Source organism: Balaenoptera physalus, assembly GCF_965194825.1.
Source record: "Balaenoptera physalus genome assembly, chromosome: 17".
NCBI classification, from domain to species: domain Eukaryota; kingdom Metazoa; phylum Chordata; class Mammalia; order Artiodactyla; family Balaenopteridae; genus Balaenoptera; species Balaenoptera physalus.
Window position 1 is genome coordinate 76984366 of NC_138895.1, and position 22287 is coordinate 77006652.

Sequence of the window (22287 nt, forward strand, 5' to 3'; positions counted from 1 at the left end):
CCCAAAATATCTGCGGCCTGAAACACCAGAGGGTTGCAGAAAACGGCTTGCCATGCTCTTTCATGAATATTTTATTTTAAACCCCTAAGGCTGACTTGAATAGCCAGGAATGCTGAATCCACTAAGCTCCTGTGTCCTTAGGGCTCTCGATTCCCTGCAGCTGTTCTGCAGCTGCCCCATCCTACCTCTCCTGGAAGACTGGCTCCGAATGCACATCCTGCCCAACAAGCCCAGCCCTCTCCCTCTATGGCAGTGACCTCAGGATTGGGGGCAATTGTTCTCGTTTACTTCATGAGCAGAGGAAAGGTTTAGATTCCACATCACTCGTTAAAATAAGAAGTTTGGCCAAATGATTATTTTTATGCATGTTAAAATATTTGAAAATGCAGCGATGATTCAAAAATCACAAACATTATGGCAGGTAGGACGATACAGCGGTGACAGGCTCAGGTTTTGGCCACACAGGCTTGTGAGGACTGACTCCACCTTCCCCTTCCTGCTATATTACCCTGGACCACATTCCTTAATCTTTCTAAGCCTCTGTCTCCTCACCTGTAAAATGAGGATACAAATAGCGCCTATCCCCTAAGATTGCTAAGAAGACACGCGCACCATGCCTAGTACATAGTTAGTGGTAATAAAGCATCGGTACAATTAATGAAAAATTAAAATAATAAAAAGTAGAGTCAAGTTTTCCTACAACTTCATGTTTATTATCTGCCACTTTAACTATGGATTACAGAGTCTTTTTTGTGCCTAGGGCCACCTAAAGTTCCTCTGCCCCGACCTACAAGGGTTTTGCATGTGCTGTTTCCCTCTGCCTAAAATAATCTTCTACCAGTCCTTTGTAGAGCTCGCTACATCTTACCCTTCAGTTTTCAGTGCTCACGTCCCTGGCTTTCCCTTTTTCCCCAGCCATCCCCTACACCGCCAACCGCCAGACTACACACACCATTGTTCTCCATCCCTGAACTCTGTCCTTCTCCTGTACGGCACTCTTCTCCCTTTGTAGTTACCTATTAGATGCCTGCCTATGTATTGTCTGCCATCCCCACTGGGCCGTAAACCCAGGAGAGCAGGGACTGTATTTACAACAGGCCGGTTACAGTCTCCCAGCGCCTGGCACGTAGTAGGCATTCTACAGCTATTGCAGGAATAGAAGCAGGAAGCATACATGAATGAATGAACTTTCATGCATACATCCATGTGCCAATGAAGATAACAAGGAATTTTAGTGTAATAGTTTGGACAGAATCATGGGAAGGGAAGGATTTTTCTACTTAGACAGGAGAAATAGCACCAGTCCTTGAAAAGGTACATGCACGGGGAAATGAGGAAAGTTTTCATTTGAGGATTAATGTTAAGTAGCTAATCGAGCTAAAAGGAGAAAGAGGTACACATTCACTGAACTCCAGGAATAAGGCCTAAAAATGGAAAGGACTTAAAAGGACGAAAAAGGGAATGTTTAACTGAAAAACAGCAGAAAGGGAAGCTCAGGGAGTTGGAGGAACAGAGAACATGCAGTCAGCTGGAGGAGGGCTGGGATGGAAGGCAGCCCTTCTTAAAGGCAGGCGACCTGGCAGCAAGAGGGCAGAAGGACTGTTGGAGGCGTGGGAGACGCAGCTGAGTGTGATGAGAAGAGCTGCACCGAGAGCCGGCCCCCGTTCACACCGGCCAAAGATGGACACAACCCAAGTGCCCGTCAATGGGTGAATGGATGAACAAAAAGGTGGTCTCTCCATTCAATGGAATATTATTCAGCCACGAATATGCTACAACATGGATGAACCCTGAAGACTTTATACTAAGTGAAAGAAGCCAGACACAAAGGCCAGATATGATTCCATTTGTATGAAATATCCTGAATGGGCAAACCTATGGAGACAGAAAGCAGATGAGTGGTTGCCAGGGGAAGGGGGGAAATGAAGAGTGACTGCTTAAAGGGTATGGGGTTTCCTTATGTGTGAGAAAATTGCCTGGAAGTAGATAATGGTAATGGTGTTACAACATTGTGAATTTACTGAATGCCACTGAGTTGTACAATTGAAAGGGTTGAAATGGTGAATTTTAAGTTATATGTATTTTATCACAATTAAAGAAACAAAGTTGGACCTAAGACTGAGGGTTCACATTCTGGCTTCTCCAATGACCATGTTTACTTTCACAAGACTCACCCCCCTTGGGTAATTCCAGGATAACAATCTCTCCCACGCCACTGGGTTACTGAGAAATTAAATGAGATAGAGCATGTAATAAAATCCCTCAAAAATAGAAATGCCTTTATTACAACTCATGAATGTAAATGTTCATTGATTCCATCATCAGTAATCATTCATTCATTCATCCATTTACTCCTGTACTTATTGAGCTCCTAACGGGTGTCAGACACTGTTTTAGGCGTTAGAGACATAAAGAGGTAGGAACAAACAAAACAAAGTTTCTGCCTCAACTACACATTTTTCAAAATACAGGTAAATTGAGAGTTTGCCAGGTAGAAATAAAAAAGCAGGGAGAGGTGGAAGGACGTGCTGAGGCAGGGGTGGTACTGGTCTGTACTGGATGGTGAGGCAGAGAGGCCTCTATAATAAAGTGACATCTGAACGGAGGCCTGAAGGGCACGAGGACACCTAGGGTGAGAGTGATACAGGCAGAGGGAGGCACAAGGACAAAAGTACTGGGGCATCAGTGGGTCTGAAAGGGCTGGAGAAGCAGAAAGGTCCTGAACGTGGATCCTGAAATCATCAGCTGGATACAGGAAGTGAGCCAGGACCTGGAATCTTCAAGGAGGGAGGCAGATGGCCTGGGTGTCTTTAAATGACTTCAACAAGGAAGCGTGGAAGGTGACACAGGCTGATGGTGTGAATGTCACAGCTGTGGACAGTTGTGGGTTGGGGGAGAGCAGCTGTCAGGATGCGGGGATGAGGGGTAAGCAAGCAGGGAGTGCGGGGGTGAAACCAGTCAGGATGTAGGACGTGGTCTGGGAAGAGGTGGCAGCCGGTGATAAAGAGGCAGCTGTTTATGTTTAAGAACGCAAGGGCTGTGACTGAGAATGAAAATAGCAAGAAATGCCATGAAATGAACGCATAATAAAATGTCTTTACCTATACACAGCCAGGTCCAGGACAATCTGGTTACGCTTTTCATCATCTCTCAAAGAGAAGTCAAGCCTAAGGAATAATCCATTTGGAGGGGAAAAAAAGAGGATGTATTTAGCGATACTTTATAGATAACCCCATCCCAGTATCAAAAGAAAATTTGATAAAAACTATGTCATAATCTTCAACGACAAACTTATTTTGGTAGCTAGTCAATAAAATCTGTTAGTTTAAAAATTTCAACAGAAACCTACAGCATATTCATAAATTATTCCTGTTTACATTGTTTCAATATGAGAATCCTGAACTACATAAAAAAAAAAAAAAATTAGCAGCGGTGCAGAGACAGAGACACCTGGTGGTTAAAGTTTTCTTTCCCATTTCATTCGGGTTTGCTAGAAGCAAACTAAAACACGGAATTATTGATGGGGAATTACATGTTGCGTTTGCTTGCCCTTATCCAGCATTCCATTCCTTAAGTTTTAAGCAGTCTTGTCTTTTTTCTTCTCCTTTCATTGGTGACCTTTCCCTAGCCCCCGGAAATGCTGAGATGCTGCCCATGATCTATCACTTCCATTTTATAGAAGAAGAAACAGGCTCAGAGAAGCTCACATAGCTGGGAAAGAGGTCATGTGAGCCTTGGAGGCAGGATTTCAAATCTCTAAGTCTTTCACCTGTACCCTGAGATTGAGTCCTAGGTATAACTTCCATACTGTCGATGTACTGTTCAGAATTACTTGGTCAATTTTATTTTGAATATTTCACTTATCGTATTATTCTGCAAAGTGCAATACCCCAACAATATTAAAGAATGTAGGCTAAATTGTTTGGAGAAATGTAACACTAGCCCTAGGTTTGGCTGCCAGCGGGATGTCTGCTTGTGGCGGTCACTCTCACTGCTTTCAACACTCCTGCCGGGCGGGACCTCTTCAGGTCCTCAAATGACCCATGTACTCTTGATCTCATCTCTGGGGCTTTTCTATGTGCTTTCCCCTCTGCCTTGATTGCTTATTCCCCCATTTTCCAGCCACCAACTTAAACTCTCCCTTCATATATCCCTTGAAAGGTAATTTCAGGGAGGTTTTCTATGGCAGACACTGATATTGCCCACTGTCTGCTCCCCCTTTATCCATAGTAACAGGGTCCCTGATTTTAATGAGGAATACGGCTCTGCAGGGTAAAGACCACATTCCCCAGCCTCCCTGGCAGCTAGATGAGATCATGTGATTTAATTCTGTAAAGAAAATGTGGTTTGGTGCTTTCCAGGAATTTTCCTTAAGAGAGGGGGTGTTTGCCACTTAACAGGCTATTGCAACCGTCCAGGCAAGAGGAGGCTGACTTCCTCTAAGGTGGTGGCAATGGAGTGAATGAGAAGGGGCGGGATTCTGGTAATTCTGAAGGAAGAGCTCACTGATAACACGAGGGAGAGAAGAACTGAGGATGAATCCGAGGTTTCGGTCTTCATACCCCGTGGATGCTCATTCCTGAGCTGGAGGACCCTGAGGGACGAGCAGGATCTGACGGTAAGTGGTTGTGGGGATGGAAGTGAGGATGTCTGCTTTAGCCATGGTAAGCCTACAACACATAGTTTATATCCACATAGGAGAGCACATAGCTAGCTGCATATACAAGTCTTGAGCTCAGGGAAGAGGTTGGGTCTGGTTGTAAGTAACGGAAGGATAGTGTTGAAATCATGGGATTTGGTGAGATCTCGAAAGAGTGAATGTGGAAAGAGAAGATAGCTGAGGAGTTTGCCCCAGAGCACTTAGGAGACAAGACGGAAAGGATCGAGCAAAGCAGAAGAAGATGAGAAGGTAGTAGGGTCAAAGAATCAGAAGCAAAGGGAAGAACCTGTTTCGAGAAGGTAAGTATGATCAATCTGGGCAAATCTGTTAGGTTAAGTAGATGGCTGAGATTTGAAAAGATGTGACTGAATATAGAAATGATGTGAACATGGAATATAAAAACGATGGGACTGCAGAAGCTTCTGTGGTCTCACTAGGGGCATGCAGAGCCCAGAGGGTCTCCCTCAAGCCCTGCTGTAGCCTGAAGAGAGACAGTCTCCTGACTAGATTTTTAAGTTCCTTGAAGGCAGAAATCTGTCATATTCACTTCTGTATCCCCAGGGATTAGCATCATGTGTTGTGCTGCATTCATGACTTCTGGATAAAGAAAGGGTGTGTGTGTGTGTGTGTGTGTGTGGTGGGGTGAGGTGGGGGTGAGATTATGAACTTGATCATGGAAACCACTAGAAATGGGCTAGCAGGGGCAAGTCAGACACACCACCTATTACCTACGTGGCCTTGGGCAAGTCATTCACCCCTCAGTTCAAGTTTTTGACCTGTGAAGAAGAAATACTGCCTATCACACAAGACTGCTGTGAAGGTGGCGTGAATGACGCCTAGGAGTGATTCAGGACAGCGCCTCTTCTATTGTGGTAACAGCACAGCAAACGAAATGATCAAAGTAAACAGGTTTTGAGTAACGAAGTCAACAAGCTTGAGTTCGTAGGCTTTTTGATCTGTATTTTGACTAGAAAAGGCCTTTTCTGCCTGCTTTCCAGTTTTAAATGTTAAAACAGCTAGATACTACTATACGTGAGGATTTCCAGTTGGAATATTTTTCCTCTCTCATCAACTCCATTGAGGTATTTATATCAATTTCTTTCCTTAGCTCTCGAATGCTTTGCAGATGTGTTCCAGACTATAAAGTAGGTGTATAGGAGATTTATCAGTATCCTCAGCCAGCTTGCTCATGGCAGAGTTTTAAAAATTAAGAAACACAACAATGATGCACTTGGAATTTTCAGGCATAAAACTGTACATGGTTCAAAGTTTCAGGAGACACAGAAATAACTAAGATTTCCATATGTCAAGGTCATGTTTTGGATGCCAAGAAAACGAAATATAACATTACACACTTGAAAGCATAATGATGTTCTGCTTTCAAATACACACAAAATGACATTCTTATTAGGCTCATCAAGTTTGTTAAGAGTGGTCAGATATATTCTCTGCAGAGCAAACGTGTCATTGAAACCATCGTATGACCAACACCACACATTCTACTTCTTCAAGTCTCCACTCGGCCTCACTTACTTGGGCTCATTTACATTCAGGGCTCTCCCATTCTCAGAGATCAGCACCCTGGGTGGTTTCACTTTCTTCTTTTTTTCACTTAATATTAGGGGTAGGTGGGAACATGGGGCGGGAGAGAGAAAAAAATAAACAAAGATAATATAAAAGCAATTAATGTGTGAAACAGTTTAAGAAAAATTAATCAGGTATTTGTGAATACATCAGCAATTCACTGTGATGAAGTCCATTGCTGGGAACTGACAATCGAGCCAAATTTCTGTGTGATTATATCTATATCTGTAAAGCAAAAATGTGACCAAGACAATTTGCCAGATAATTCGAATGGGGGAGAAAACTCCTTTTCATGAAATAGCCATGAATATTTAAATGAGTCTATTTTATGCATGATTTACTCAGCTAACTGTTAATTCTCCATTTGTGTATACATCTTCTACTTTAGTGAAAATTACAGTTTTTAAAATGCCAAATAGAATCTATTTTATAGAAATAAAAATACCAGTACATAGAATCTACATAAAAGGATGTCTATCACAGCATCATCTGCAGTGGCAAAACCTTGGAACCATCAAGAATGTCCATCAATGGAGGAATGATTGGATTGACTGTGGTACATTCATGCTATGAAATATTCTGCAGCTATTGAAAAATGTGTTCACTCTTTACCTACTCGTCTAGAAAGTTATAGAAAAGTGTTGATGATGATTTAGTGAGAACAAATACATAAAATATAAGTCCACTTTTGCTTTTAAGAAAAGACCCTCAATCCTACGTTTGCAGAAATCATTTATATGATTGTAGCAGGTGGAGGAAGTTCTGGTAGGATGGACCCAATCCTGCTAACTCTTCTTACCATGAAGGGGCAGCGATAGGAGGGAAATAAATGGAGCAAAGAGGAAAGATTCATGGAATAACAAGAAAGAAAATGTGCAACATAGATTCTGTTTATTTAAACACTTACTGAAAATACATAAAAACTTTAAAAAGGCATATATGGACAAGCTCTAGAAGATCAGATGGACAAATCCGTTTAAATGACAGAACTGCAGGCAATTCTTTGTCTTGGATTTCTGCTGTTCTTTTAATACAGATTTTATGTCATTTAACTTTATTTTATAATGTAAATTTATTCACATTTTTCTGGATCTTAAACTGGGTTCTCAGGTCCAATTAATAAGTTCATGTTTCCATGAACTACATTATTCTCCATGACACAGGACAATTAGAGGGCATTCAGAAGAGGAAAATATCTCAGGAACCCATTAGATCGTGTAGACTATAGCACACTGAACTCAAGAATGACTTGGATAACTAGTATCTGTAAACCAGGCCATGCTCTTATTTGACACATTTAAAGTTGTTAAAAAGCTAAGGACATAGAAACAAAGCCCTACCTAAAATGCCACGATTCATGACATTCTAAAGAAGGGTTAGTAGATAACACTTCAACAAAAGGCTGAAATTAGAAAAAGCAAAGTCTGTGTGTGATGGCTAACACAGATTTAACACAGGTAATGGGTGAAACAAGGTACAATCAAGAAAATATACTCCATCACTCTCAATGATAGGATAAAATGGAATACCTTAATTTTTCTTGGTCTTTCCGTTGTTTTTCCATATGTCTCAGAGTTTCCAATCTAGATTCAGGAGTATACAAAGAGGGCTTATTCCAGAATTCCAGGTCGTCTTCACCGTTGTCTAATTTCTTTTTCTTACATTCCCCTTCTTGTATTTCTGGCGCCTGGACGTCATTTTTGCTCTCTTCAGAAGATGGGCTAGAAAAGAACATGGGGCACATTAAAACCAATAATAATGGACGTCTGAGTTTCATCCTGAATGCTGCCCCTTAAATATCTATATTTTGTGTGTGTGTTATCTTCTTACCTTTGAATGACAAAATGTGTCTGAAAGAGAGCCTATCTGAGCCAAGTTGGAGGAAATTAGTGCCACAGCATTGGGGCAGGCCCACCTCATCTATCACCAGGAATATTGCAGTAATCAGGTTCAAGGGTTCATAGACCTGGCCGATGTGAGTCACCTGGGGAGCTTTATACACAGTACAGATCCCTGGGCTCCCACCAGAGTCTCTCCAGTTGATTTGAAGTGGGGTCCAGGACCCTTGCTTTACAATATTTTGCAGGAGGTTCTGATGATCAGACAAACTCAGGGACCACTGGGCCTTAGCAATCACCCCACCTCCAGACTTGCACCCTTCAATTCCATCCTCCACCCTGCTCCCAAAGGAATCTTTCTAAAAAATTTAATCATATTATTTCCAGGCTCTTTAATGATTCTCTACCTCTAAAATTCTCCAGTGGGGTATATGAGATCGCCCATGGTATGGCCTCTAACTACTCCATTTTTCATGGATAACTTTGGATTTTGTAGCTTTATATGGCAATGGCGCTCTGCTCTCTTTTTTATTCATGTTTTGCGGACTGTCAGAGAATTACATGATGTCTCTATATGGCATCAAATAAGTATTAAATGATATTCAACATTCATTCAACATGGATTCAAGTAATATTTATTGAGTGTCTTCCTGTGTGCCAGGCACCAGAGAGACAGCCCTAGTCAAGACAGACAGCAACACTACTTACAGGAGACTATTCTAGCAGAGAGAAAAGGACATCATTCAAACAGTACACAATTAGGATAGGCTCTCTCCCCTCACCTCTCCCTAGAATATGCTCTGTTACAAAATGACATTAAATGAAAAAATCTACGGGAAGCCTTTAGTACCAAGTATGGCAAATAGTAAGTACTCATTAAATGTTAGATTTTGTTATTGTTGTTACTGAAATGAGATGACAGAAAATGCTCATTTCGTTGACCTTCAAATAAGATGTTTTTTGAAAGAAGGGACAAAAACTACCAGAATATGAAATTTAAATAGTATAAACGGAACACAGTAAAATCTGCTTAGATACCTTACATATTATAAAATGCAACTAGACAGTTCAATAAGCAAAATAGAGCAAATTACTGAAAATAAATGCTTTGCCACATAGCTATGGTTCTTTACGGTACTGGAAAAAAAAACAGTCTATTAAGGGAATCTATAATATTCTACAATATTTTAGCTAATGGTCACTGAAATAATTGGTTTCATTCTCATTAAAAAAATTTTGTTTGGCAAACAGAAACAAACCCACAGACATAGAAAACAAACTTATGGTTACCAAAGGGGAAAGGTGGGGGGAAGGATAAATTAAGAGTTTGTGAGACAGATAAACACTACTATATATAAAATAGATAAACAACAAGGATCTACTATGTAGCACAGGGAACTATATTCAACATCTTGTAATAAGCTATAATGGAAAAGAATCTGAAAAAGAATATATATATAACTGAATCACTTGGCTGTACACCTAAAACTAACACAACATTGTAAATCAGCTATACTTCAATAAGAAAATGAAAAAAAAAATATGGACAAAGTGAGTTTGTTCTAGAAATTCAAGGATGGTTTAATATTGAAAAATCTATTAATGTTAATTCAACACAACAACAGAAAAACATGATTTTCTCAATAGATGCAGAAAAAGCATTCAATAAAAATCCAGTATCCATGATGATAAAAGCTGTTCATCAACTTGGAATAAAAGAAAACTAACTTAATTCTACCAAAGCCTCACAGGAATCATTATACTTAATGATGAGGAATTGGAAACATTCTTTTCAAAGTCAGGAACAAGATAACAGATACCCATTCTTACTGCTATTATTCTACCCCGTACTGGAGGCTCAGCAGGCACCATAAAAAATAAAAAGCAGAGGTAGAAGGATTGGAAAAAAATTTTAAGTTGCTGTTTATTAAAAAAATGGGTTTTTCTACATAGAAAACACAGGATAATCTACAGACTAACTGTTGCATCTTTTTAAAAAGTTCAGCAAGATTGCATAATACAGTATCAGTACACAGAAACCATTTGTCTCTATATACATCAGAAAGACCCAATTAAAAGCCTATTTTTAAAATCCCATTCTACAAGATACTTAGAAATAAATCTAATAAGAAATGGTATAAAACCTTTACAGAGAAAAATTATAAAAACTTATTGAAGGACTCAGAAGAAGGTCTAAATAAATAGAGCTATTACAAAGTTCAGCAAGGAAAGAATCAATGTCCTGAAGATGTCAACTTTCCCCTTATTAATGTGTAAACTAAATGCAATTTCAATCAAAATTACACTAGAGATCTGGGGGGAATTTGAATGGCAGATTCTAAAATTCTCACAGAAGAGTAAAAAAGAGTAAAGAAGAGCCAAGATAATTTTGAAACACGAAAATATCTCCTATCAAAGATCAAGATTTATAGAAATTGAAACCATGTGGAGGTACTCCCATGGAGGAGTCCAGAGAGCCCAGAAATGGGCCCATGAATTACGAGAAGAGGGTATATAATACGGGAGAAGAATAGCACTTTAATCAATGGGGCACAAACAAACAAACCTGTGTGGGAAGTGATTAGCACCCTACCTCACACTGTTGTCAAGTTATTCCAGATAGACAGATATGACACTGGGGTATTGAAAAATTTCATAAACAAGATCAGAAAGTATAAACATAAGTTTAACTACATTAATACTTCTAAATTCTGTAAAACAAGCACTTATCAAAATTAAACACAAGTCACAGACAGAGAGAATATACTTGCAAAGCTCATAAGGACTAAAGAATTTGCATCTAGAATATAAAAGAACTATAAATTAATAAGAAAAAAAAGTACAACTTATTTAAAATAGGCAGAGGTCTTGAATAGAAGAAATCTGAATAGCCAATAAACATATAAGAAGACATTTAAGATACTGAAACTCACTCGTAATTCTAGAAATTCAAATTAAAACATTAGATGCTATTTAACAACCAACTTGATTAGCCAATGTTTTAAGAGATCACATTATCTACTACTGGCAAAGATTAGGAACTCTCCTATACTGCTGATTTATGAGTTTAAATTAGTACACTTTAAAAAACAATTGGGCAATGCATATAGAGTCGAAAAGATGTTTATAATTAATATGCAGCAATTGCTGAATACGCTACAGAAACTTCCATACTTGCACAAGGAGATGTGTGCACCATTGTCTGAAAAAAACAAGAAAGGGGAAACCACAGATTGTTGGAGCTGGTTCATATTCTGATTGGTCAGGAATAAAGAATTGCTGCTAAATATTTTGAATATCACCTCTGGGATAAACTGTGATTTATTCATTTGATAGAATTTTATTCCACAGTTAGAATGAATGAACTAGTTCTATGTGTCTTCATATGCATAAATCTCAAAAACATAATGCTGAATGAAAAGCAAAGCTGTAGAAAGATATTCATGCTAAAAAAAAAAAACCATGAAACTATTCTTGTTTAAGGAGGCATAATTATGTGGTAAATACATTACAATATGGATGGGATCAACATTATACCAAACACATACTAACTTTAGGATGGTGGACACCATGGAGGATGAAAGGAGGAGTGGGATGGGGGAGAAATACTTAAGGAGCTTCTCCTCTATTGATATTTTATTTCTCATTTAAAAATAAAAGAACCAGGGACATCCCTGGCAGTCCAGTGGTTAAGATTCTGTGCTTCTGCTGCAGGGGTTGTAGCTCTGAAACCTGGTCAGGGAACTAAGATTTTGCGTGCTGTGTGGCACGCCCGAAAAAAAAAAATAATGAAATGAAGTGAAGTGAAATGAAATGAAATAAAATAAAATAAGATCCAAAGCAAACAGGCAAACTATTGACATTTATTATTAAGCTGCCTATTTATTCTTTTAACATTTATGTACATCTGAAATATTTTATAATTATTATTTTCTCAAGCTTAAGAGATTCTGTTACAAAATATTTAAAGCTTTCATTGTATGGAATCAAATCAACTGACTATAGGTGCAATTCCCTTAAAATAAGCAAGCATGAAAAATTCATGCTTGTAAAAATGACCAATTAGGGGCTTATTAATCGCATTAAAGATGTATTCATTACATAATTCACATAACAGAACATCTTATGATATAATCAAAATTACTCAATTTATAATAATGTGATTTGCATTTAACTTTTCTAAAATATTCCTACTTTATAAATCAAAGTACACCTGTTAATTTATCCTTCCTGTGCATCTTTTAGAGAGATTTGTCTGAAGATGATTCTAGATGCAAATTAAAGTTGCTAGTTTGCAAAGGCTTTAAGGGAGGAAAGCCTCACAGAATTGTCACAAACAATGGGATGATCATACATCGTCTTCACCCAAAATTCACATCATAATTTATTCTTGAAATCAGTTGTCCGGAATATAAGTGAAACTGTGAACACCTTGGGAAGAGAACTTTTTAACAAAAGTTTTGCTTTTAACACAAGTTAACTAGAAAGTACACTCTATTAAGTGACATGCAGAGTAGTATTTAGTGGTTATTCAATGTTCTTTCCTGCATTGTGGTAACATACAGCCCTTCACAATAGGAAATGAAAGGTTTTTTTTCCTGCTTTTTGGTTTTGCCTTGTTGTTTTTACTCATACTGTACAAGTAAGAAGTAAATAAAACAGGAGGACATTGACAATTTTTAAAAAGAAAAAAAAAAAGTTACGTACAGAGTAGCACTGATGTCTGTGTACCAACGTCCATCAAAGCCTGTGTGCCTTCCCTCCTTCTCGCCTTTGTTTTCCTCCTCCTGCAGTTTCCTCTGAGTCTCTTCCTTGTCCTTGGCTCGTTTGAGGCAGTAAGCTTTCTCCTGCTCTCTGATTTGTTGTTCAACTACTGGAAAGTCCTGTAATGCCTGAATCCTTTCTGAACGCTCAATTTCTTTACCATCCAACCACTGGAATAAAAAACAGCCAACACAGTGCATTTATTCAAAAGTCACAATTGGAATCAGCCCCAAGAGGACTTTGCTTGCAAGATGAGAAATAATAAATTATGCGCCTTAGTGATATGGAATTAAAAGCAAAGTAATTAATGGGAAACGTCAGAAACTTTGATCTAAATCAATGTTTACTTCATACAATTAACACAGTTTACAAAGTATCTTTACTGGTAATAATAATAAGTAGGTCTCCTGTTGAAACCGATTATTAATGACAAGCACCCAAAATATAGTAATTTTATAACTGCTCACTATGTAAAGAATTTCAGTGCCTCAAGTCAAGTCCCAAATGCTCTCTGCCAAAAAGGGCCTTGTACATCACACAAAATTGAGCTCTATTGCAAGTGAGCCCGTGTTCTACCCTTGACAAGACATGCAGAGTGTATTATTAATTCTTATGGTCACTGTTTTTACCTGGTACCTCTATAGGGATTGTTCCAAATTGAAATATTAAAAACACCAACCCAAAATCTGAAGGTTCAAAGCTACCAATTTAGAGATGCCTACTTATTTACTGAGGCTTTTTCTACAAAGAGAGGTGAGGTATTTAGAAAAGGCAGAATAACGGTCCCCCAGGAATGTCCACTTTCTAATCCCTGTGAGTGTTACCTTCCATGGTAAAAATGACTTTGCAGGTGCGATTAAGTTAAGGATGTTAAAATGGGGAGATTATCCTGGATTATCTGGGTGGGCCAGATGTAATCACATGGGTCTTTATAAAGGAAAGAAGGCAGCAGATGTGTCAGGGTCAGAGTTAGGGAGAGGTCTGAAGATGCTACACGGCTGGCCTTAACGATGGAAGAAGGGGCAGGGACTCAAAAATGCAGGCACCCTCTAGAAGCTGAGAAATGCAGGGAAACAAAATTTCCTCTGAAGCCTGCAAAAGGAGCAGAGTCTTGCCAACACCACAATCTTAGATTCTGACCTCCAAAACAAAGAGTGTATATTTGTGTTGTTTTAAACTACTGAGTTTGTGGTCATTCATTACCACAGCAAAAGGAAACTAACACAAACAAATACAAAACACACAAAGATGGAGTTAAATATGAATTTTAAAAAATTATCAGGAGCGGTTAGGGGCTTCCCTGGTGGTGCAGTGGTTAAGAATCCACCTGCCAATGCAGGGGACACGGGTTCAAGCCCTGGTCTGGGAAGATCCCACATGCCGCAGAGCAACTAAGCCCGTGTGCCACAACTACTGAGCCTGCGCTTTAGAGCCCATGAGCCACAACTACTGAAGCCCATGCACCTAGAGCCCGTGCCCCGCAACAAGAGAAGCCACTGCAATGAGAAGCCTGCACACCACAACGAAGAGTAGCCTCCACTCGCCGCAGCTAGAGAAAAGCCTGCGTGCAGCAACAAAGACCCAACGCAGCCAAAAAAATAAATAAAATAAAATAATAAAATAAATAAATTTAAAAATAATAAAAAAATAAAAATTATCAGGAGCAGTTAATTAAAAATCAAAATTATAATGTCACTATTTGGAAAACAAATAATTTAAAGTAGGTTTTGGTCATAAGAACTCATATGGCTGCTGTAGATGGGCAGCAGAATTGGCTCTGAGCTTGCTGGCGGCCAAAGCAACACAGAAAAACATCATCGGTGAAGCGATTTTTGCTTTCTTTACTGAGAAAATATACTCGTTTCTAGCTTCTCTCTAATACTTAGTTCTAAAACACATTTCTAAAGTAGAGTTTCTTAGTGGAGATCTTGAGAGATGTCATGTATTGTTTCTGTAGCAACATGTCCATACATAACAGTCTTCACAAAGCTGTCTCTTCTAACATCCTTCAGTGAAAGGTGAGGCCATAATGATAAAATCCAATTCAATAAAACCTATTATTTAAGGTGATAAGTAATTGTGGTCTAAGTACTTAGCTTTTTTTTTTTTTGGTAATTAACCTACTTTAAGCTAGGGTTAAGATCTAAGCAATTCTGGGACTGTGGTTAAGACTCTGAACTTCCATTGCAAGGGGCGCAGGTTCGATCTCTGGTCAAGGAACTAAGATCCCACATGCTGCACAGAGCGGCCAAAAAAAAAAAAAAAGATCTAAACAATTTGGAAAATTCTGGATAAATATAATTTCTTTCACTGGAATTTTGATGAACATTGTGAAGAAGGTGATATATTCTCTTACCTGTATCTGGGATGTAAGGATTTAAGTATTAACTTTATATATATATACATATATATTATTATATATAATATATATATATTTCCTTATACTTGGGTTAAATAAACATTGATATAATTTAGACCTACTGTTTCTAAAAGATTATGACCAATAAACCCCTTGTCACCAATACAGGCAGGAAGCAGAAGACCTCATACTGGGAACTGATGACAAATTTGAGATGGTGTCACATGTATGCCAGCACCTGTTCTCGGGGCCTTCTTATTGGATCTCAGGTTTTTGAAGACTTTTGTTAGGTAGTTTTCAAAATTGGCCTAAGTTTTCTTCAGTCCAAAATCACAGCTGAATTCAGAAGGCCTGATGAACTGAGAGATTAAGTTTTAGGCTGTGCATTGCAGTATTCCTTGATCTTTATTCACTTAGAGTTCTTGCAACACAGAGGCAGAGTGTCTACGTCTCTTGATAATAATTGCGCGTGTGCTTCAGCAAAGAAGAGAGAGAGAAACTAAGATTTATTGAGGGCCTCAGAGAACTTCTTTAAAGTAGGAATTATTAATCCATTATAAATGAGAAAAATGAGGCATGCAACTCACGGGTAGCAGAGACATGAGTCCTATCCTCGTTTGTCTGCTACAAAACTTTTCCCACTAGGTTACAGTGCCTACTTACCACCTGGAGTGGCTCAGACACTAGGAAGAGGATACTTGAAAAGGGCTGAATCTCCTCACACCTCTTGTGCGTGTCTGTCTAAATAACTACTCTGTTGTTATGAGTTAAATTGTGTTTCCCCCCCAAAAAAGTTATGTTGAAGTCCTAACCCCCAGTACCTCAGAATGTGACCTTATTTGGAAATAGGGTCCCTGCAGATGTAATCAGTTAAGATGAGATTATTCTGCAGTAGGGTGGGCCCCTAATTCAAATGACTGGTGTCCTTAAAAAAAGATGGGAGTGACGCTTCCACAAGCCAAGGAAAGTCAAAGCTTGCCAGTACCCACCAGAAGCTGGGAGAAAGGCATGGAACAGATGCTGCCTCACAGACTCAGAAGCAACCAACCCACACCTTGATCTAGAACTTCTAGTGTCCAGAACAATGAGATAAATTCCTGATGTTCAAGCCACCCCGTTTGCAGAACTTAGTTATGTCAGCCCTAGGAAAATAATACAGCCGTTAATGCAACTCCTTTCAAGTAGATCACAAACTTTCAACGGAATGGTAACTAAGACTCTAAAATTTATCAAGTTGTTTTTAAATACTAGTAAACACATTTATGAATACTATATTTCAAAGGGAGGCTGTTGCCTGTTGTAACAGCTTATTCAGAACAGTCTTTCTGAAAGGAAAGACTGGACCTGAAGCCTGTACATTAACCCAGACAGAAGCAGTGAGTGTGGTTATGGTGTGAATGGTGGGCTATTAGGTTCAAATCCCACCAGGGTCACTTGCCAGGTGTGTCACCTTAAACAAGGAGCATCAGCTCTCCAAGGCCTGGCTCCTTCATCTCAGAATGCACTTAATCATCTCCCTGCGAGAGTCCGGGAGTATCAGAGATGCTGTGTCCAAAGCACCTGGAACAACCCTGGCCCGTGCTTCAGGCACCTGTCTGATGGCTCTCACACACCCCTAGCCCAAGCACTGCAGAGTTGACAGGGGGCCCAGCTGTGATGACAATCTCTGCACCCTTCCAGGGAGATGGTTCACAGCATCCATTTTCTCTGAAATTCTGGCTCTCATCAGTTCATTTTTTTAGGAAGTCATTGTACAATGATGATCAGCCTGGGTTATGCTTGATCTACTTCATCACTCATTCTACATATATATTCTAGATTCAATTACCTGAAGCACTCATTCTCTTAATCAAAGAAATTTTGCATTAGAAGAAATGTGTTCTATCAATCCAGCAATTTTGACTACACAGAACACAGCAGTCTAAAAACAAATGTCCTCTGAGGATAGAGGAAAAGGACTGTTAGAAAGCCAGGGCCGCCACGCATTCTCTCTGCAGAAGCAAAATGCTGTCCCTGCTGGGGGAGGGACACCAAGAGGACGTGGCCGCTGGATGGCCTGCGAGCTGGACCTGGGCAGTCACAGGCTGCTCAGCCCCTCCCCTGTCCTTGGAATGTACCTTCTGCCCGCTGCTCCCACACTAGGAGCTGTTCCAAGGGTGCAGCCTTGAGACAGTAAGGCTTTGTTGAGACCCTCTGGATGGTGTATGTGACTGAACCCAGTTAAGGCCTCTCTATAAACTTGTAAGATTATGGCGGGCAGGCGCAGAGATCTACTCATCCTGTTGCCCAAAACAAGCTTGGTAAGTAGGTTTCCTTGCTTATTAAACCTGCCACCTACCCATCTGGAGTCCTGCCTCTTTCTTTGGTCTCTCCTTGCCCTCCATGCATGGGGGCCAGTTTCAGATTTCACCTGGGAAGCCCCCGAGGTTTCAAACCAACACATGCAGGTCAGGAACTCTTGGAATTACATGGACATTAATATTATTACTTAAATATTCTCAGGTGTATGATTTCTCTAGAAACCATGTGCTGTTTCCCAGTACCAAAAGTATCGAATATGGGGAGATTTGGCACAAGAAATTAACACACAGAGCAGTGGCTCTCAAATGAGGTCCCTGGACGGTAGCATCAGCAGCACCTGAAAGCCTGTTAGAAATACAAGTTCCGGGCTTCCCTGGTGGCGCAGTGGTTGAGAATCTGCCTGCCAATGCGGGGGACACGGGTTCGAGCCCTGGTCTGGGAAGATCCCACATGCCGCGGAGCGACTAGGCCCGTGAGCCACCATTACTGAGCCTGCGCGTCTGGAGCCTGTGCTCCACAACAAGAGAGGCCGCGACAGTGAGAGGCCCGCGCACCGCGATGAAGAGTGGCCCCCACTTGCTGCAACTAGAGAAAGCCCTCACACAGAAACGAAGACCCAACACAGCCAAAAATAAATAAATAAATTAATTAATTAAAAAAAAAAAAAAGAAATACAAATTCTTGGGTGCCCATCAGACCTACTGAATCAGAAACTCTGGGGGAGGGGCCCAGCGAACCCCATCTAAGTACTCCAAAGCATACCAGACTTTGAGAATTACTAACATAGCGAATGAGTTAATAGAAAGCAATAGTGAGAAATAATACTTTAAAAAGCACAGTAGTTTAAGACTATGAAATACAAAGGTATATAGCTGTAGCCACCTCAAAAGCCCTAAACTTTTGGTTTGCTACTAGTAATAAGGAACGCTCTTTGTAACAATGACTTGAACTCACCAAGAAAGTTCAATTAAACTGTGTGTGTTCTGAATGAGAAAGGAGAAAAGCATGCAATCTATTTTTCAAAGGTTTATTAAAACTATAATATTAAAACAACTTTAAAGGTTCAGTGAGCCAAAGACTTGGTTTTGATTTTCTGGAATATTCCATCCTCTAAAACAACACATTCTCTGAAAATGCTGTGAATAAATCAGGAATCATTGTAGTTGCTTGTTTTCATTTTTCTGAGAATTTTGTATCACTGAAAAAAAAGCATACCTTTAGTTGTTGAAGAGTGGCCACCACAAACTGTCTGTAGCCGTCAAAGTCAGCGCAGGGGTTTCCCATGAGGAAGAGCTCCTTCAGGTGGATGTTGTGTTGAAGGGTTTTCACGCTGCTCAGCTCTCCAATGAAATTTACCGTCAGGTCAAGCTTTGTCAGCCCTTCACATCCTGCTGAGAGAAATGAAAAGAAAACAAAGCCAGAAAAATCTCACAGGCAGTAAAATGTGTACAATAACACATCATAGAAATAACAGTTCCAATATTTTAAGTCTGTTGATTAATTGCACTGCTTACCAAGAAGTGGTTTTTCAGAAACCTCAAAAAGGCTTAGTCTTGACTCACTTTTCTATCTGTGTCTCCCCTTACTTTCAACCCCTTAGTCCCTCCAGCCAAAGGAAATCATCTTCCTGCCCGTATCCATAAGCTCTGGGCTGTTCACATTTAGATTTGGCCACTATCTGGCGTGACTGCATCATGTTGACAAATCTAACAGAGCCTCTTCAATGCACTATGTCACTAGAAGAGTCTGCTGCATGTGGCACAATCGACCATGGATTGTCTCTTAAATCTCTCAACTGTCTTGAAACAGTGATGCTACTCTTTCCTTGTTCTCCTTTATAATGTAGTCTATTCCTCTTGATCTCTTTTACAGACTTTTCCACTCCATCAGTGGTGATGGAGATTTCCATCCTTGACCCAATATTCCCTCTCCTTATGGTCTTGATGACAGTAGTCATGTTCACTGGTTTCACTAACCCCAGATTCTGATGACTCCCAAACAATAACCCCATGTCTGACCATCCAACTCAATATCACACTCCTATTTCTACATGCCTGCAAGACATATCACATTCCACACGTCCAAACTGAAGTCTCCACTCTCTACTCCTCACTCACTCTCACTCTCTACTCCTACTCTCACTCTCTACTCCTCAAGACAGCTTTTCTGCCTTCTTTATGTCTAAACTCTACCGATGTCTTCACCATTTTGGTATCAGATGTGATTCGACACCAAGAGTCAATCAGGGTTAACTAGGAAGTTAACCTCAACTATCCTCTTAGCCCCTTCACGTCACCAGTCATCAAGCCACGCAGATCTTAAGTCCTGAATTCTTTTTACGTACTTCTTGTCCACTATAATCCTACTACCAATATTCCAGTTCAGGTTCTTGTCACCCTTTGCATGCAGTATGGTGTATCTCCTAACTCGTCTCCCTATTTTGAGAACATAGGAAGGAAGGAAGGAAGGAAAGAAAGATGGACACAAGGAAGGGAGAGAGGAAGAAAAGGTCTGTCAAGGTGGCTCCTCCTCTTCCCCGCTCTTTCCTTTCCCTTCCCTTTCCTTCTCTTCCCTTCCTTTCAGAACAACTAATTCCTAAAGCCATCAGGGGAGGCAGAGTAAAGAAGGAGTAGAGAGGCGAGCGATAGCTACGTTGGTCCAGAGCGGAGTGGTGGAGCCCAAACAGGGTGAGGACGGTGTGCAGAGAGCTGCGCTGTGCTGGAAGCCGCAGCCTCAGCAGTGAGGGTCATCCCGGGTGCAGGTGGTCTGGCACGAGTGCAGGAGTCCAAGCCCAGAGAGGAAGGCATCCCTGCAGAGTGGGATGGTGGGTAGGAACCTGGGCAGGATGAAAAGAGCATCCATGCCAAAGACAGCCAACCATGGGGTGTCAGTGCAGACAGGATGGTATCAACAAGGAAGGGCAGCCTGACTTGAGGAATCAGAGTCCAAGGAAGGTAGAGAGGGTGTCCTCACATGACACCCAGCAAGAGGCATCAGAGACCAAGTAGAGTGAAGAGGGGTCCACAGGGGAGGAGCACCAGAAGCAAGGTGTCGGAGCTTGAGGAGGGCGAGGAGGGTATCCTAACGAGGGCTAGCGTGGGCATTGGGAGCGTACGCCAGGGGAAGAAGGCATCCACGGAGGGGACAACCTAGGGCTGGGCATGGAGATCAAGCAGGGCAAGGAGCTTGAGCCATGGACGGGCCGCGAAGAGGGGGTGTCAGAGCTCAAGGTGGCTGAGAAGGCAGTAAAGAAGTCTAATGTCCTGGGAGAGAGAGGAACGTCCCAGCCAAACTCTTGCTGAATTCCTCACCCACAAAACTGGGTGGCGAAAGAAAGCTGTTTCAAGGCACTAAGTCCTGGGGTGTTTTTTTTTCGCTGCAATAGATAACTGCAACTGTAAGGCAAATAAGCTAAGAAATGAACAAAGTTCAACAAAACTACAAAGTGGGGACGGGAACCGAATCCCAGGTGTGCCCAGCTGAAAAGCGTCTCTGAATCTGTCCACTAGAAGTTCTCTTTGCCGATGTCAGCTGTTTATTACTAATGTATCATCATGACCATGACCATCACCACAAAACCCTCAAGCTAAAGCTCTGTGGGACACAATATTGGGTCTCTAAGCACAAGCTGTTGTAGTCATACTTGTGTGAGGGGTGGGCTTAGGCCTGCAGTTCCTACATGGATGGAGAGAGCCAGACCAGCCATCCTCTGGTGGGAGGAGAAAGGGGGAGCAAGAAAGGCCAGAGGTTAGATGTGGGTCAGTAGGCACGTGCGCGTGACCACTCCCCCCAACAAAGTGTTCATTCAAAACACCAGTCACCATAGATGGGCCCATATTCCGTGTCTCGTTATGATATCCCGTTATGTGATACGAAAACATAAGCAAGGCGGATAGACAGGGATAAAGAACCTCGGGGGCAGCGAGGGAGAACAAAATCTGCACCTGCCACGTAGGAGGTCAATAGACGATGCCTAAAATGAGAAAGAGTAGAGGATGCCTGGTGTAAGCAGGTTACTTGGAAACACGCAGCAGAAGAACGAAGGGGAGTGGATGGCGGTCGCCTCTAGGGAGCAGGGCTTGGGGGGTCTGGGGGCGTTGACAACAGGTCTGTTTTTCAACACGAGTATAGATATCGCTTTGACTTTTGAAACTGTCTACTGCGTTGCTATGGTAAAATATGAATTATTAAAAAGATGAATAACCAAAATGCACAAGAACAAATAAATACTTTTATAATATTCCAGACCCAGCTACATAGGTGAAGGAAATTCAGTAACTTCGTATCTTCAAAAAAAAATTTTAAATATGTTGGAAAGGTTATGAGATTAAAAATATATATATATATATTTTTCAGCATTCAATTTGTCAATACACAAAATAGGCTCTTAAGTGGTTTTTTTTTTTTCTCTTGATCCAGAATTTCATTGGGGAGGAAAAGGTCCCAATCAAATACCTCAACTGGAAACAGGTAATTTGTACAAAGCTGTTCAGAACAGTTCTATTCACAAGAGCAAACATAATTAAAAACACTTCAAGCACCAAACAATAAGGAGTTATTTAAAGCACATCAATATATTTGATAATTCAGTCATTAAATCATAGTGATGTGAACTCAGCCAGTATATGAAGAATGAATATGAAACCAGACATATAAATATAATTAAGTTTATATCTCTGTGCCTGTATGTCTGTTTTACATTGGCAAAAAAAAAAAGTGTTAGATGGATTTTATGAAGTGTAAAGATATATTTGGGGTAGTCTGACTTAAGATACAGGTTA

At 40.6% G+C, this 22287-nt stretch overlaps 1 protein-coding gene across 5 annotated transcripts in view; it reads right to left on the bottom strand.

Annotated features, from left to right (window-relative positions):
• DNAAF11 (dynein axonemal assembly factor 11) overlaps positions 1-22287 on the bottom strand; it is an 82387-nt gene that overhangs the window by 28414 nt on the left and 31686 nt on the right. For 2 of the 5 annotated variants that reach the window (XM_082433845.1, XM_082433841.1), the window contains exons 4-8: positions 18722-18897; positions 12790-13016; positions 7774-7965; positions 6194-6271; positions 3102-3167 (exon numbers count right to left, since the gene is read on the bottom strand). In XM_082433845.1, coding sequence (XP_082289971.1) covers positions 3102-3167; positions 6194-6271; positions 7774-7965; positions 12790-13016; positions 18722-18790 — 632 coding nt within the window. In that variant the 5' untranslated portion in view covers positions 18791-18897. Of the gene's footprint in view, positions 1-3101; positions 3168-6193; positions 6272-7773; positions 7966-12789; positions 13017-18721; positions 18898-21450; positions 21470-22287 lie in introns of those variants that run through there. The other 3 variants (XM_082433844.1, XM_082433843.1, XM_082433842.1) reach the window with 3 other exon arrangements.